This window comes from Palaemon carinicauda, chromosome 29 (assembly GCF_036898095.1).
Source record: "Palaemon carinicauda isolate YSFRI2023 chromosome 29, ASM3689809v2, whole genome shotgun sequence".
NCBI classification, from domain to species: Eukaryota; Metazoa; Arthropoda; class Malacostraca; order Decapoda; family Palaemonidae; genus Palaemon; species Palaemon carinicauda.
Window position 1 is genome coordinate 90,555,617 of NC_090753.1, and position 17,500 is coordinate 90,573,116.

Sequence of the window (17,500 nt, forward strand, 5' to 3'; positions counted from 1 at the left end):
TATGCAAAATATGACAGAGGTAAAAAGAATTTAATATTATTATAATCATTATTAGTATTTCTATTATCATCATTATCATTTTGATTAGTAATATCTTAAAAGTAGTTAGTAGAAGTAGTAGGAGTTGTTGCTGTTATAGTTGTTGTTGTTGTTATTATCAACAGTCCCCAGAACTTGCAAACAAGACGGAAGAAATTTTCAAAAGAAAACATAATTCAATATTAATTGCTTTCATAATTCAAATTATATTATTGTTTTCCTTACATAGATAATCAAAGAAATATACCTCACTTCTAAAGAGGAAACTCGGGATCTTGCAACAATCCTCAGGAGTCTGGTATACGTAACATTGGATCACGATGAGAAGTCAACAAAGTGAGACAAAAAATCGTAAAAGAAATTATAAACATTTGAAGAAAATACAACAAACAAGTAGAAAGAACAATCAGAGATTTCAGACCTACGCCAATGAAGATTGTCAACATTTTACTCAAGTCTACGGACGAAGCTATCCCTATTTCACGCAACGACAGTGAATCAATCTAATGTATAATAATATCAATAATATCCAGAATCGCGATCTTCATCCGGATCAACTCCAAAATTTAATGGGTTCTTCCAGATCATAACTCCTATCAGTTCTTAAAATTTGGTGAAAATCCAGCAAGACGTTTGGACGTAATCCTGCTCACAGACAAACAAACAGACAAATAAATAAATAAACATAGGTAAAACTGTAAGCTTGCCAGAGGTAATAAACCAAGATCATTTTATAAGCTTCTTGAAGGAAGTGGAAAAGCAGGAAAAATAAATTTACTATTTAGCAAAAAAGCAATTTAGTTTACTAATAAAAACAAATACCAATTAGCAGATATTGTTTATATCTTTATAATCATAAATAAGGCATTATGAAATAAGTATTCTTTCTATAAATAAGCAATTACGGAGTAAAATGATGACGTTGAAATAAATCATTCTAAATAAGCATATTAATACGGGATTTAATAAGCAAAAAGGATAATGTAAAAAACCTTTGTACGAATGAACGAAAGAGAGTAAATTTGATAATGTTAATGCAAATAAATTAATATGGATAATGATTAAAAGATTTATAAAAATGATTAAATACGAGTAAACCTTATAATGGTACTGCAAATAAGAGAAAGCGTAGAATATCAGTAATACAAAAATATCACAAGAACAAACAAACATCAATAACGCAAGAACAGATAAGCAAACAGAGAAAATAAAAAAGAACAAGAAATCAAAAAGACCTAAAATAAAAGACCAACGCACAAAAAATAAATAAAATTGGAAAAACAAAAAAAAATCTGATAAAACAAGCAAATAAATGCCAGGTAAAATTGGGTAATAAAAATAACAGAGATTAAACATTGCTGTACAAACTGAACGTTCAGATACATCCTTTGATGTTTAATTATTCAGACGGGGAGGTTTGTCAAAGCCCGAAGGTAGATGAAATGTATTAGAGCAGTTACTCTCTCTCTCTCTCTCTCTCTCTCTCTCTCTCTCTCTCTCTCTCTCTCTCTCTCTCTCTCTCTCTCTCAACAGTCAAAACTTTTGGGTTAATATTTGATTTGGGTGAAAACGAGTAACGAACGACTCGTAAGCGAGATATGCATTCGAATCTGCTTGCATCACAAATTAGTATATATATATATATATATATATATATATATATATATATATATATATATATACATGTTTGTATGTGTATATATACATAAATATATATATTTATATATATATATATATATAGAGAGAGAGAGAGAGAGAGAGAGAGAGAGAGAGAGAGAGAGAGAGAGAGAGAGAGAGAGAGAGAGATAATATATATGTATACCGTATATACATACAAATGTGTTTTCTCAATGTAATAATCTGATATATACAGATTATACATAAAACTGGGTTTTCTGAAGGTAATCATCTGTTCCCTAACTTGCAATTTGGTTTTCGTAAAGGCCTTGAAGCAAGTGATGCCCTTCTTACAATCTCCAATGCCTTACATAAATTACTTGATTGTTGTTAGGAAGTTCGTATGATTGGCCTTGATTTTAGTGCTGCCTTTGACCGTGTTAATCATGAGGCCCTTATATTCAAGCGCAAACAGTTGGGAGTGGGTGGGTCGTTTCTTAGCATCATTATTGATTTTTCAAGTAATAGATCTCAAAGAGTTGTTGTTGATGGGCACCATAGTGAGTATAGGAATGTGATATCTGGTGTTCCTCAGGGTAGTGTTCTTGGCTCATTACTTTTCATACTATATACACATGATATGTGGTTTGGCATAAAAAATAAGCTCGTTGCCCATGCAGATGATGCTACTCTCTTTGCATCAACTCCATCTCCTGAATGTAGATCTGGGGTTGCAGGATACCTTGATAATGATCTAGCTAAAATTAGTGCATGGTGGAAATTATGGGGCATGAAGTTGAATCCTAACAAAACTCAAAGTATGATTATAAATAGGTCGAGGACAGTTGCTCTTCAATATTTCCTTTTGAGAAACACAATAGGTCTGAGTCTTCTACAATTACACAATAATTGAACTATTGAGAAAGTCTTGTAAGATGTTCGGTGATCAATCTATTCAGAAGAAAGTTTTTAATTCTTTCATTTTACCTTGTTTTGAATATTGTTCACCTGTCTAGTCTTCAGCTGCTGATTCTCATCTTAAATCTATTAGACAGGAACTTAAGGTCTATCAAATTTCTTATTCCTGATCTAGCACCATCCTGTTCGTAATATTAGGTATGCAGTTAATTCTAATAGTCATGCCTTCAATACTACACAGTATTCTAGAAGTTTCATTCCAGCTGTGACCAAGTTATGGAATGATCTTCCTAATTTGGTAGTTGAATCGGTGGAGCTTCAAAAGTTCAAACTCGCAGCAAATGTTTTTATGTTGAACAGGCTTACATAAGTCTTTTTATAGATTATATAATGAAATATCTGTTTTAATGTTGTTATTGTTTTTAAAATATTTTATTTTAATTGGTCATTACTTCTTATATCATTTATTTATCCTTATTTCCTTTCCTCACTGGGCTATTTTTCCCCCATTGGAGCCCTTGGACTTATATCATCTTGCTTTTTCAACTAGGGTTGTAGCTTAGCTAGTAATGATAATAATTATTATTACTATTATTAACAATAATAATAATAATAATAATAATAATAATAATAATAATAATAATAATAATAATTTGTAACACGTTTTAGAATTATGTTGTTTTTTACGCAAAATATAATACTTTCTTCATATTAGCAATGAAATTATTCAATCTCATTTGAAATTTTCTTATTTTTATCCTTATATATAAAGTTATTGTTATTATTATTATTATTATTATTATTATTACTATTATTATTATTATTATATTAAATTTTTGGGTCAAAATTATGTCCTCTTTAAACGGACGTCGACATTTTGACCGTCGATATCATGTCCAGGGACATCATGACCGGTGAAACCATGTCCGTCAAATTTATATCCATCGGCATTTCTTCCGGCAATCGGAGGAGGATGAAGCGTTCAGGTTTCAAAGTTTCTTTGGTGTTTAAAAAAAAAAAAAAAAAAAAAAAAAAAAAAAAAAAACTTGATACTTTGTTCATCTCGAAAATGTTTTCTCTTGAAGAGTTTCAAGTTCGTTTTCGTGATTGCTATGAATGAAGTTCTTAATCTCGTTTTATTATTTTTAACCAGGCCGTAATATCAAATATTTGAGAGAGAGAGAGAGAGAGAGAGAGAGAGAGAGAGAGAGAGAGAGAGAGAGAGAGAGAGAGAGAGATAATTTTCACATATTCTAAATACACACATACATACACACACACACACACACATATATATATATATATATATATATATATATATATATATATATATTATATATATATATATATATATATATATATATATATATATATATATATATATATATATATGTATATTCATATAAATATATATACACACATATATATATACATATATACATACATATGTATGTATATATATAAATATGTAATGATTAGAATAGTAATATTACATGTTTAAAACAAATGACGTAATATGTCATGTTGGTTGGAAGAGCTGGCCGTGAGATTTGCTATGGTCAACTCAAATTGTGTACAGGATGTAAGATGCTAAGTTGTCATTCTTTCTTAGTGTCAACACATTAACTCTTCGTGTGAAAGTTTGTGACGTCACCGGATGCAGGTGTCTTCCGATTCCGTCACGTGTCTAAAGTAAACCAAGCATACGATATCTGTGATATCGATAATTTGTTCAGTTCTTATCTAAACTTCACCAGAATTGGTCATGTGGACCAACACAGCTTCCTCCAGTGATGGAGATGTTTAACTCAGTTGTTTATATACAATAAAACTTAAAAACCACCAAGATGTGTTCAATAAACCATCTAAATACATCTGAAAACAACTCATACTCAAATGTGTGCTTAAGACAGTAGCACACCAATAAATGGTGGCAGCGGTTAAACTCAAAGACAGCGATTAAACTCTAAGAATTAGAGAAATATCTTCAAGACTTCAAAATAAATAGCTGTAAAACCAGAGATATATCTTCAAGACTTCAACATAAAAGCTGTAATACCTGATAAAGATCTTCAAGAACTCAGAACTATCTACAAGAATCTACAATTTTGACTAAGTCCAACGAAAATGCTAACACCAACATATGTTAGTATACAAATAGAATCTTCAATCAACATCCTAGGAAACCCAAGGACTGGCATACAACTATTGCAAAACATATCCAGGAAGACCTACATTCTACAAGAAACTAGAACGAGACATCGCTAACAAAACATCAAGAGAGAGAGAGAGAGAGACGACTCGACTTCATATATAAGCTAAGTACAAAGATTTTGTATTCATTTCAGTTTGTGCAGTGAAGTGTAGTTATCACAAGTCGTTAGTCAATTATTACTGGGGTGAGTGAATTCCTAAACTTTGTTATAAGAAACTCCGAATTCTCATTTAGAATTTTTCTTTCTTTGTGCTAATTCCTTTTTCTTTCATAAACTCTTGGGGGGAAATGTATTGGGATTAGTAACATTGTTGGGGGAATTTTATTATACATATGCGTTTACGCAGTGGGCGTCTGTACTCATATAGATATTTTGATAGGATTGAAAGGGGTCAAAGAGATAGAAAAAAAAAGAATACAGCAGTCATGGCTCCTCCTGTCAGCCCTACCCCTGGACCTAGTGGTGTAGGCCAGGCTAATCCTCCTCCAATTGTGACGCTTGTAAATGCCAGGTCAGCAATCCTTCCTTTTCAAGGCCGTGTCAACGGGTTCTTGCCACAAAATGTGGAGTCATGGATTTCATCCGTTGATGCCCATTTAAATGCCAAACAAATCGTAGATCCTTTTGTACAATTACAAGAAGCTAAAAGTTTTATAGATTTTTCTAAGGGGGATGCGAGTGCGTATTTAAGAGGTGTTTCATTTCAGGAAGCAGTTACTTGGGATGATTTCAAAGTTAGGTTACGCGCGATCTATGGGGGTGAAGAAGCTTTGGATGTGGTGTTAACGTTACGAAATACACTTAATCAAGCCACTATGAATCGGCTTAATGTTGTTGAGAGAGCAGCTCTCATAGCTGATAGGCTTAACGAATATCAGGACATTTTAGGTAATTCCACTTGGGTTACTAACGATAATATCTCCGTGAAAGATTTTTTACGATTAATGTATTTAACTTGCATGACACTTATGTTGCCTGAAGCTTTAGTGCGGTGCTTTGATAAGAAGTTAATGCCTGCAAGTACGGAATTGGATGTCTATAAACAGATAAAGAAGCACATGTCCAAGTGTCCAGATCTCGATCCCGTGTTAACTCAAGTTTTTGCTAAGAATGAAACAAAACCACAAACAGTGAACGTAATTAATAATCCAGTAGCGGGAGTGACGTGTTACAACTGCAAACGTCAAGGTCACATAAGCGCAGACTGTAGAACGAAATTTTGTTCAGTTCACAACACAGGATCACATTCTTATAGTCAATGTTACGCGCGTAAGACACAACAATATCCTAGAAATACACAGTCAATTCCACAGTCAGTTCCATATGGAAATAAAAAGAAAAATCCTCATTTTAACAATAAGAAGAAACAACAAAATGTCAATGCAGTTCAGAGTCCGAAACAAACAAACACTTCTTCAAATATCGCTGAGCCTGGGCCGTCAAACCAGACCTCGCAAAGTCAGCCTAATTTTCAGAATGTGCAGAGCAAAGCAAATACCACATAGTTAACTCTAGAGGGGAAGAGAGTGATGTTGGGTCAAGGTCATTTATGTCAACATCAATAGTATTGAATAATCAATTTAATGTTTTATCAGATAATTGTGAGACAATAGAGTTTCCTATGAAACACACGGCCGAATTAAGCAAAACAGTGCATGCTCCCGTAGATTTGCAACGAATTCATACAATAATAAGCCAAAATGAGTTACGGCCAACCTTATATGCTGTAAATTTAGAACACAAATCCTTTACGTTATTTTTTGACTCTGGTAGTCCACGTAATATTATGGATTTGAAGACGCATCATTTGTTGTTTTCGAACTTTCCGATTGAAAAATCAGGAATCAGACTTTCAGGTATAGGAAATAATGAATTAAACGTCATAGGCATAACTCATATTCAGTTCAGAGTCGGTAATCGCACGTTTGCCGATACATTTGTTGTTGTGAAAAACATTAATATGTATCCAGCTGTAATTATAGGATACCCATCTATGGGAAATCAAAACATTATCTTAGCTCCTGCAAAGCACGGCGTGTATATCAAAGGGAAATTCTATAAGTCTTCTAATACTTTAAAGTCAGTTTTGGATAAAAAGGAGACGACAAATGTAACCGTAACGTACGTTGAAGAACCAATAACTTGTCTCACTAATAAAGAAATAATACACGCGACCCAGCAGAATTCTCGTTCACCCGTAATATCATCTTGCACGCAATATATCGAACCAAACATACCTTCGAATTTAATAGTGCAAATAAAGAAAACACTACCGGGATCTGAAATATTAATCCTTTCCGATACTTTGAAAACCAACGGATTGTCTGTCACACAAGCTATTTATACAGTAGGCTCACATCAGCAATGTAATATCGAAGTCTGTAATCATTTAAATAACACTTTAGTAATTCACAAAAATCAACATATCTTGGATGTAGAAGTTTATAAACATCGTATTCTTACCGTTGCTGAAATCAATCACTCTCAATCAGTTGCGGATGAATCCCTTTTACGATCTATTAAAAATAAAATCAGTAAGGACATTCAAGACGAAGAAATTCAGCAGAAAATTTTTGAACTTTTAAATAAATATACAGATGTCTTTTCCACTACGGATGGATCCTTAGGGAAAACAGATGTGATCGAGCATCAAATAAGGTTAAAAGACAAACAGAAAATTATATATGTACCCTCGTACAGACTCCCTATGAAATTCCAGAATGAAATAAATGATGAAGTAGGTAAAATGTTAGAGGAAGGAGTCATTAGAAAATCAAATAGCCCTTATAATTTTCCTTTAATAGTTGTACCGAAAAAAGATCGAACATGGCGTATCTGCGTCGACTTTCGTCGTCTAAACGAGGAAACGATCCCTGATCGATTCCCAGTGCCATGTACTGACGATATTTTGTCTTTGTTAGGTCAGAATAAATATTTTACCAGTTTGGACTTACTTAAAGGCTTTCACCAGATATCATTAGAAGAAGATAGTATCCCATACACAGCCTTCAGCACAGCCAGGGGACATTATGAATTTTTACGGATGCCTTTTGGTTTACGTTGTGCTCCTATAACATTTACAAGAATGATTAACATAGTGTTTGGAGACTTGTTAGGGGATATATTGCATGCCTATATGGATGATCTTGTAATCTTTTCCAACACCTTAGAGGAACATCTACGTAAGTTAGAACTAGTACTACAGAGATTAAGACAACATAACTTAAGGGTAAAGATTAGTAAGTGTGAATTTTTCAAAACAGAATTGATATATTTGGGTTTCATGGTGTCAAGCCAAGGTCTTAAAGTAGTCCATGATAAGGTGTCGGCTATACGTAATTTTCCCATACCTACTAATGTCAAGGGAATACAGCAATTTCTGGGTTGTAGTGGATATTACAGGCGTTTTATACGCAACTATTCAATAATAGCCGCTCCTTTAACTGATCTTACGAAGAAGGGCGTAGATTTCATATGGTCTGAGCAACATCAACAGGCGTTTAATACTTTGAAAGATGAACTGTGTAGTTCTCCTATCTTAAAATTTCCTGACTTCGGTAAGGAATTCTTCATTGCAACAGACGCCTCAGACTTAGGAGTAGGAGGGGTATTGCTTCAGCAATATGATAAACAGTTTTTCCCGATAGCTTTCTATTCTCGAAAATTGAGAACTTCCGAAAGTAAGTATGCAGTAATAGACAAGGAAGGACTAGCTATTGTTAATTCGCTAGTGCATTTTAAGTTCATAATTTACGGTTATCCCGTTAAGGTTCTTACTGACCATAAACCACTAACAGAGTTCTTTAAAGGCTTCAATCACAGCCCTAAACGAACTCGGTGGCATTTAATCATTCAAGATTTTGGCGCAAGAATCGGGTATTTACCTGGGAAAGCAAATATCATTGCGGATGCATTATCACGCAACCCCGTGTCATCTTGTACGGAGTCTTTAGCTGAATTAATAGATATATCAACATCCATGCCTATTGTAAAAACAATATCTGAACAAGAAGATTTAGGCTGGAGTGCTGAATTGTTACAGACTGAGCAAAGAAAAGATCAGAAAATAGAAACAATTATAAATGCTTTGAAAGGCAATCATAAAGAAAAAGAATATATAAAGTATAAGCAGCAGAATTATGTAATCAAAGATAATATTCTGTGTAGGACTGTGACAAGGAAAACCCGCAATACACCACATGTAACTAACGACCAGGTAGTAGTACCAAACTCACTTGTTTCCACTGTCCTGAATTGGTTGCATTCAAATCCATTACATGGACACCCTGGGTTCTCATTAATGTCACAGAAAGCCAAATCATTGTTTTATTGGCATACAATGCTTACAGATATAAAAAGACACATAGCTAATTGTCGCACATGTCAGGAAAACAAAGGGCATACGAAAACACCTGTTAGCTTAGGAACTTATCCTGTTCCCAATCAACCCTTTGAAAGAATACATTTAGATTTGTTAACAGGATTTTACGAGTCAGACAGAGGAAATAAGCACCTCTTAGTGATTATAGATGCTTTAACTCGATATACAGAACTAATAGCGCTTAAAACTAAAACTGCGATTGAATGCGCTAGGAAGTTTTACGAGTGTTACATTTGTAAACATGGAATTCCACACATGATAATCTCAGACTCGGGTGGTGAATTTAATAATCACTTTCTTACCTCATTGTGTGAATTCCTCAAAATAAAGAAGATCAATACCATGATATATCACCCAGAGTCGAATGGGCTAGTGGAAAGAGCAAATAGGAAGATATTAAATATATTAAGGGTAACACTAGGGGGATCAGACCCCAACTGGGATATTGCAATACCGGCGGCACTGAGTACTCTGAATCATTCATATCATATATCAATTAAAATGTCACCGCATGAAGCATTGTATGGTACCCCAGTTAGAACACCTTTCCATGTATTAACGCCTACAACTAATCTATCAAATCCTTTAAAAGAATGTATAAATGCAAGTATAAGTCGATATGATATCCTTCGAAAGAATTTAGAAGAATCACAAATCATAATGAAAAGGAATCATGATAAAATAGCGAAACCAACTAAAACATATACCGTGGGTGATAACATCTATATTCAAATCAATGTCAGAAAAGGGCTCAACTATAAACTAACACCTAAGTTTGAAGGCCCATTTAACATTTTGGAAATATTAACGGCCAATAGGTTTAGAATTCAAAACGTAGCCCAACCCACGGATGAGAGAATAGTACCATTGTCTCACATAAGAAATTAAAAAGAAGTGAGGAAAAATTTTAATTTTTGTAACTAAAAAGTTTTCTTTTTAATACAGGAGTAATTACATATATTTTTTCTCGTTACAGGTTTCCAAGATGAATTTTTTGTTGTTGGGAGTGATATTGTTCGCTCAGACATTTTTTTCGTATGGGATGAGTTCTAAGACTAAGAATATATATTTTAAATATGGAAATATAGTTGAAAGACAAGAAGACATTTTTATTACATCAACCAACGTAATTGTCGAAGTGCATATGCAAGCAATTTTTCTTCAAGAGAATGATGTCACTAGCTTAAGAACCGCCATTTCAAGGTTTTCTGCATCATTGGATGAGTTGCATAGGAGACATTTTCATTTGACTACTAAGAGTTTGCTTGGATCAACATTTAAAGTTGCAGAGATGCTATCTGATGACTTAAAAAATAAGACTGGAGAGACAGGATCTTTGGCTTATGACCTTTTGATGTGGACTGTAGGACACGAACAAAAAGAAAGACGGAATCCGTTCATTTATGCTGCATTAAGCATCTTTGGGTCTGTTGCAAGTTTAGGTTTAGGACTTTCCAATCGTCTTAAAATTAGTAATCAAAATAAGAAAATTGAGTTCTTGACTCATAAAGATGAATTGATTATGTCAGAACTAAGGGATCAGTTAGCTTCAATCAATAAAATTATGGATTTGTTAAATGAACATTCAGATAATATCGTTCAAATTATGGAAGTACAGGATTTGTTAGCAACATTAACGTATTATGATTCAAAGATAGATCACATACATAACAGAATTGCACATTTCATTGAGAAATCCAAGGATTATGTAGAAGCTATCACGTTAGCAACTAAAGGTGTATTGTCGCCCCATTTGTTGCCTATACGTTACTTAAAATTAGTTCTGGAGAACACTAGGGATAAACTAGGCTATGTTCCTTTGTTGGACGAACATAGGTTAGAATTTTATTACAGCCTAATTACGGTAAACGTAGATAATAACAAGATTAGGATTACAATTCCCTTTGATTCTTCTGATGCCTGGCAATCTTACAGGATATCACCATTTCCGACTTTCATGACGAATCACTCAAATCCAGTAATATCCAGTTTGACAGGACACGTATTGATTTCCCCAGACAAGGAAACATATACGGTCATTAAAGACTTAAATCAATTAACTCACTGTTCAGACGCAATGGATAGAAAAATATGTACAGCTGACTCATTTGAATTCCGTAAAAACTTGATGGATTCATGCGAGTTAGGTATAGTGCTAGACGGTGCTCTCTCCCATACAAGTGAAAATTGTCTGGATAAGCTTTATCCCTTTGACAATAAAGAATTCAATTGCAGACTAAATAATGGCTCGTGGATACGATACGACAAGGACGGCTTCAATATATCATGCCCTGACGGATCCACATCATTTAACCACATCTTCGTCGCAGCAGATGGCTGTATCGGGACTTCCCCGAATTCCATGGTGACTGGCCTACGGACAATCATCAGAGAACGTGCTTACTTCGCGAACTTCACGTGGACCTCTACAACGCCCGCACTTCCTCTCCCCTATAAAGGAAGTGTGGCGAAACACTTAATGAAACTTACCGAAAAGGACCACCTGTCGCCGACTTACAAAGAGATTCTTCAACCTATATTACTAGCAGGTTTATTTGGAACGGCGTTAATTTTTATCGCCGTGAACATCCTTGTTTGGCGTAGGTTACGGCACAGCAAGCAGCTACAAAGGAACGAGTTGAATAGCCCTGACAATACCCCTTACCTGATACAATTCAAAGCTGTATGAGTGGCCACCTCATTCGCTAAGGGAGTAATTTGTCAGGATGATGTTTGTATGAAAAGCTGACTAGTACGCTAGTAATATGTAATTAAAGAAATTCTCTACATTTGCATTGTTAAAAATACATTTAAAATAACATTTAAAAAAATAAATAAAATAAAAAAGGATATAAATCATTTTTTTCTCTCGGCATCTAATAAAAATATATAAGCCGGAATGTTAAAAAAGAAAAGAGAAAAAAAAAAAGAAAAAAATATAAGATATATAACAGAATCTATGGGCATCTAATAAAATGTATCAGCCCTATATATAAATATATATATATATATGTACGAAACCGTGGTACGTGTACGTACCAGGAATTCGTATTTGTGCACTGAATATTGAGTATCTTGTTTCTGACAAAGGTAACAATTATTCTTTATCAAGTTACCGAATCATTTGTAAGTCAGAATTTGTTTTGTTTTTTGGTACCATGTAATCATTTGCTAGCAATGTACCATATATATGATCTTGGTTTTATCATGCATTTTTCTTTTTGCTTTGGTAATATCTTTTTTTGTATGCACTATTGTTATTAATTTTGATGTGCCTATTTGGACATTCGTCCTCAGTTGGATATGGCTAGTTTTGGACAATGAATGATACGTATGTCCAGTCACACCTAATAACCATGTTTCGGCTTGTTGTTAAATTTTTGTAAAAAAATTGAGATAGCTGGCCGAGCATATGTAATGATTAGAATAGTAATATTACATGTTTAAAACAAATGACGTAATATGTCATGTTGGTTGGAAGAGCTGGCCGTGAGATTTGCTATGGTCAACTCAAATTGTGTACAGGATGTAAGATGCTAAGTTGTCATTCTTTCTTAGTGTCAACACATTAACTCTTCGTGTGAAAGTTTGTGACGTCACCGGATGCAGGTGTCTTCCGATTCCGTCACGTGTCTAAAGTAAACCAAGCATACGATATCTGTGATATCGATAATTTGTTCAGTTCTTATCTAAACTTCACCAGAATTGGTCATGTGGACCAACACAGCTTCCTCCAGTGATGGAGATGTTTAACTCAGTTGTTTATATACAATAAAACTTAAAAACCACCAAGATGTGTTCAATAAACCATCTAAATACATCTGAAAACAACTCATACTCAAATGTGTGCTTAAGACAGTAGCACACCAATATATATATATATATATATATATATATATATATATATATATATATATATATATATATATATATATATATATATATGTGTGTGTGTGTATATATATATACATATATATACATGTATATATATTATATATATATATATATATATATATATATATATATATATATATATTCATTTATAAACAATTTGCGATATATAAATACAATATAACACAGCCTATCATGAAAGACCAGTTTTTAAAAAAAATCCATATTCATATCCATTCTGTGCCTCGTTCGTGCATTTCTTTCTCTTCTGAGTCTGTCTGTCTGGTATTTCCCTAGTGTCTTCCCGTTCGTACTTCCTGGGTTCTAAGCAGACATGAAAGTAAACGAAGAGAAGAAAAAAAACAGAGACAAAAGGGATAGAAACAAGACGGGAGGACTAAAAGCAGAAAGATGATAAGACCCTTTGAAAGGATTCTGACTTTGAAGATTCTCTCTCTCTCTCTCTCTCTCTCTCTCTCTCTCTCTCTCTCTCTCTCTCTCTCTCTCTCTCTCTCTCTTGTGTAACATTCACAAAGAGTAATGTGAAGTCTCATTAAGTGTATGAATTATATGTTAAATAGTCCAACATCTTGTTTTTCTTATCATCATCACTATCACCATCATCGTTAATTATTAGGTAATAATTACTATTTATTATCTTATCATCCTCATCATCATCATCCTACGCCTATTGACGCCAAGGGCCTCGGTTAGATTTCGCCAGTCGTCTATATCTTGAGCTTTTAATTCGCTACTTCTCCATTCATCATCTCCAACTTCGCGCTTCATATTCCTCAGTCATGTAGACCTGGGTCTTCCAACTGTTCTAGTGCCTTGTGGAACCCAGCTGATTGTATGTAAAATCGATATGATGAAAAGAATAAAAAAGATAAATAGTCTATGTTGATAAGGGCGAAGAAATTAGAGCGATGAAGTTAGAAAAAATAAAAGTTTATAAAAATAATCACAGATAATATTCTATAAAGAAAATGATGAAGAGGATAAAAGAACTAAAAAGAGATTCGCAGAAATATTAATACAATTGATATATAGATGAAACCGGTGCGAAAAAAAAAATTCTGTGCAAAATTTATACAAAATCAGATTTAAAAGAAGAAAAAAGGGAAAGGAGTAAAAGGTGGTAAAAAATTATCAACTAAAATAATACAATTTCATAAGCATAAAAAGAAAATTATTAAAAAAATCCAGGTATATAAATGAATAAATGGTGTAATAACTATAGCGCTACCGAAGAGAATAATATTTATCAAACAAACGTTTTATTTCAACAATGAATCTTTTGAATGAATAACATTTTTAGTTGACTGATACAGCGGGAGGCATTTATCAAGCGCTTGGAAACGGACCTGTCAATTCTATTCGGAAAAACTCAACAAATGAATTAATATTTCAGAGAAAATATCGCTGAAATATTTTTCATTAGTTGTCACGTACTCCTGATGACAAACGGACGAACACACACACACGTTAAATGTCCTTCTGGTTGGTCCTTATTATTAAATAAATGGATAATTTAATGTATGGAAACTTGCTTTGGAGGGAAATTATCAAATACATTTTCATTGCTCCATAATAATAATAATAATAATAATAATAATAATAATAATAATAATAATAATAATAATAATAATAATAGTAATAATAATAATAATAAGGAAAATAATAATAATAATAATAATAATAAAATAATAATAATGATAATAATAATAATAATAATAATAATAATAATTAGAATAATGAAAATAATAATAATAATAATAATAATAATAATAATAATAATAATAATAATAATAATAATAATAATAATACTATCAATTATTATGTTTAAAGGAAACATTCCTAAGTTTCCGTTTTAATTTTACTTCTTTTTAGGATTTACCTCCTCAACATAACACATCCGTCCGTCCATCTGCCGAAATGGATTGACCCAAATCATAAAAACATAATCAAATATAAATTACACCATATGTAATACATTTTTCCCCTTACGCCTTAAATTATCAAATATGAAATATTATTAATCGGGAAAAATAAAACGCAAGACATATTTCGGTAAAGTTTTCCAAGGGGGCGAAATTTTCCAAACTTCATATGGTTTATGTATTTCCTTGTTTCTTTTCTCTAATCGGTTATTTTCCCTGTTGGAGCCTTTGGGCTTATAGCAACCTGTAACTTAGCTAATGATAATGATAATGATAATGATAATATATATATATATATATATATATATATATATATATATGTGTGTGTGTGTGTGTATGTATATATATATATATATATATATATATATATATATATATATATATATATATATAGTACATACTTACGTATATATATGTATATATTTATACATATAAATAAAAATATATATATGTTTAAATACAATCATATATACACACATGTATATATACAATCATATTTATATATACATATATATATATATATATATACATATATATATATATATATATATATGTGTGTGTGTATATATATATATATATATATATATATATATATATATATATATACTGTACGTACATATATATATGTATATATATATATATATATATATATATATATATATATATATATATATATATATATATATACTGTACATACATACATATATGTGTATATATGTATATATAAATATCTATACATATATATATATACAAAAACACAAATGAATATATATATATATATATATATATATAGATATATATATATATTTATATATATGTGTTTATATATATATATATATATATATATATATATATATATATATATATGTATATATATATGTATGTATATATATATATATATATATATATGTATAGTACATACTTACGTATATATATGTATATATATACATATAAATAAAAATATATATATGTTTAAATACAATCATATATACACACATGTATATATACAATCATATATATATATATACAGTATATATATATATATATATATATATATATATATATATATATATATATATATACTGTACATACATACATATATATGTGTATATATATATATATATATATATATATATATATATATATATATATACTGTACATACATACATATATATGTATATATGTATATATAAATATCTATACATATATACATACACACAAATGAATATATATATATATATATATATATATATATATATATATATATATATATATATATATATATATACAATCATATATATATATATATATGATTGTATGTGTAATAAATATGTTCCTTCAGGCCTTCCAATGAAGCATATCTCAGCCAGGATGTATAGTACACGTAATTAAGAACTCGCCTGAGCCTCGTGGAGCCGGAAATCCCCGAAGAAAAAGAAACGTAGAGTCAAAAAATGGATACAATACGATTAATAAAAGAATAAGTAAACAAATAAATAAAATACGATTAATCCAAACTAGAGATATCTAAAAGAAGACCAGTTGTTTTGGAGCTATGTCGGAACTATGGCACCTATATGGCACCTCATAGGCCTCTCCCCCTTCGAACTACACGCAAGTGACACAATTCAAATCAATGCTCATTGTACTGTAAGCTCTCGAGAGGTAAAGACGTCCACGGCCAATTCTTCTGGTCCTTTCTCTTACAATCGTTGTCTTCATTCCGCCGTAAGTTCAATTTCAGGTTATAATCATGTTTTAATTACGTTTCTTTCTATTAATTAAATTTTCTAAATTCCCTATTTTGATAAGAATTGTTATGAAAACTATTTTTATTTTTCAATCTACATTTCTCAAAAGGATATTATTCAAATTCATTTTCCCGTCAGGACTTTATACGAACGATTTTCATCTGTCTAATTTGATAATTAAATTCCAAGGTGTGAACTATTCCTTCTTTTGAACAATACTAAAAATTCATATTTTTTTGTTAATTATGACATATTCTATTCGAATGTCAAGTTTCATTTAACTGCAATTTTTGCTTATTGATTTGTTGTTTCGATATCTATTTGTTATCATGTCTACTACTATTACTACTACTACTACTACTACTACAACTAATAATAATAATAATAATAATAATAATAATAATAATAATAATAATAATAATGTAGGAGCCGATATAACCCCAGGACTTATGCAGAAGAGCGTGCTACTTGAAACAACATGAATAGAGAGGGAAATGATGGATTCCTAAGAAAGCTGCATGTAACCCAACCCCCCCCCCCTATAAATAATAATAATAATAATAATAATAATAATAATAATAATAATAATAATAATACATATACCAAAGGCACCTCCCCCAATTCTGGGGGGTAGCCGACAACAACAAGAAACAAAACAAAAAGGGGACCTCTACTCTCTACGTTCCTCCAGCCTAACCAGGGACTCAGCCGAGTTCAGCTGGTACTGCTAGGGTGCCACAGCGA

The 17,500-nt window shown here is 31.7% G+C and overlaps 1 protein-coding gene across 1 annotated transcript in view; it reads left to right on the forward strand.

The window, feature by feature from the left end:
• LOC137622716 (uncharacterized) overlaps positions 1 to 17,500 on the forward strand; it is a 24,456-nt gene that overhangs the window by 1,361 nt on the left and 5,595 nt on the right. The window contains exon 2 of the mRNA XM_068353308.1: positions 269 to 375. Coding sequence (XP_068209409.1) covers positions 269 to 375 — 107 coding nt within the window. The remainder of the gene's footprint in view (positions 1 to 268; positions 376 to 17,500) is intronic.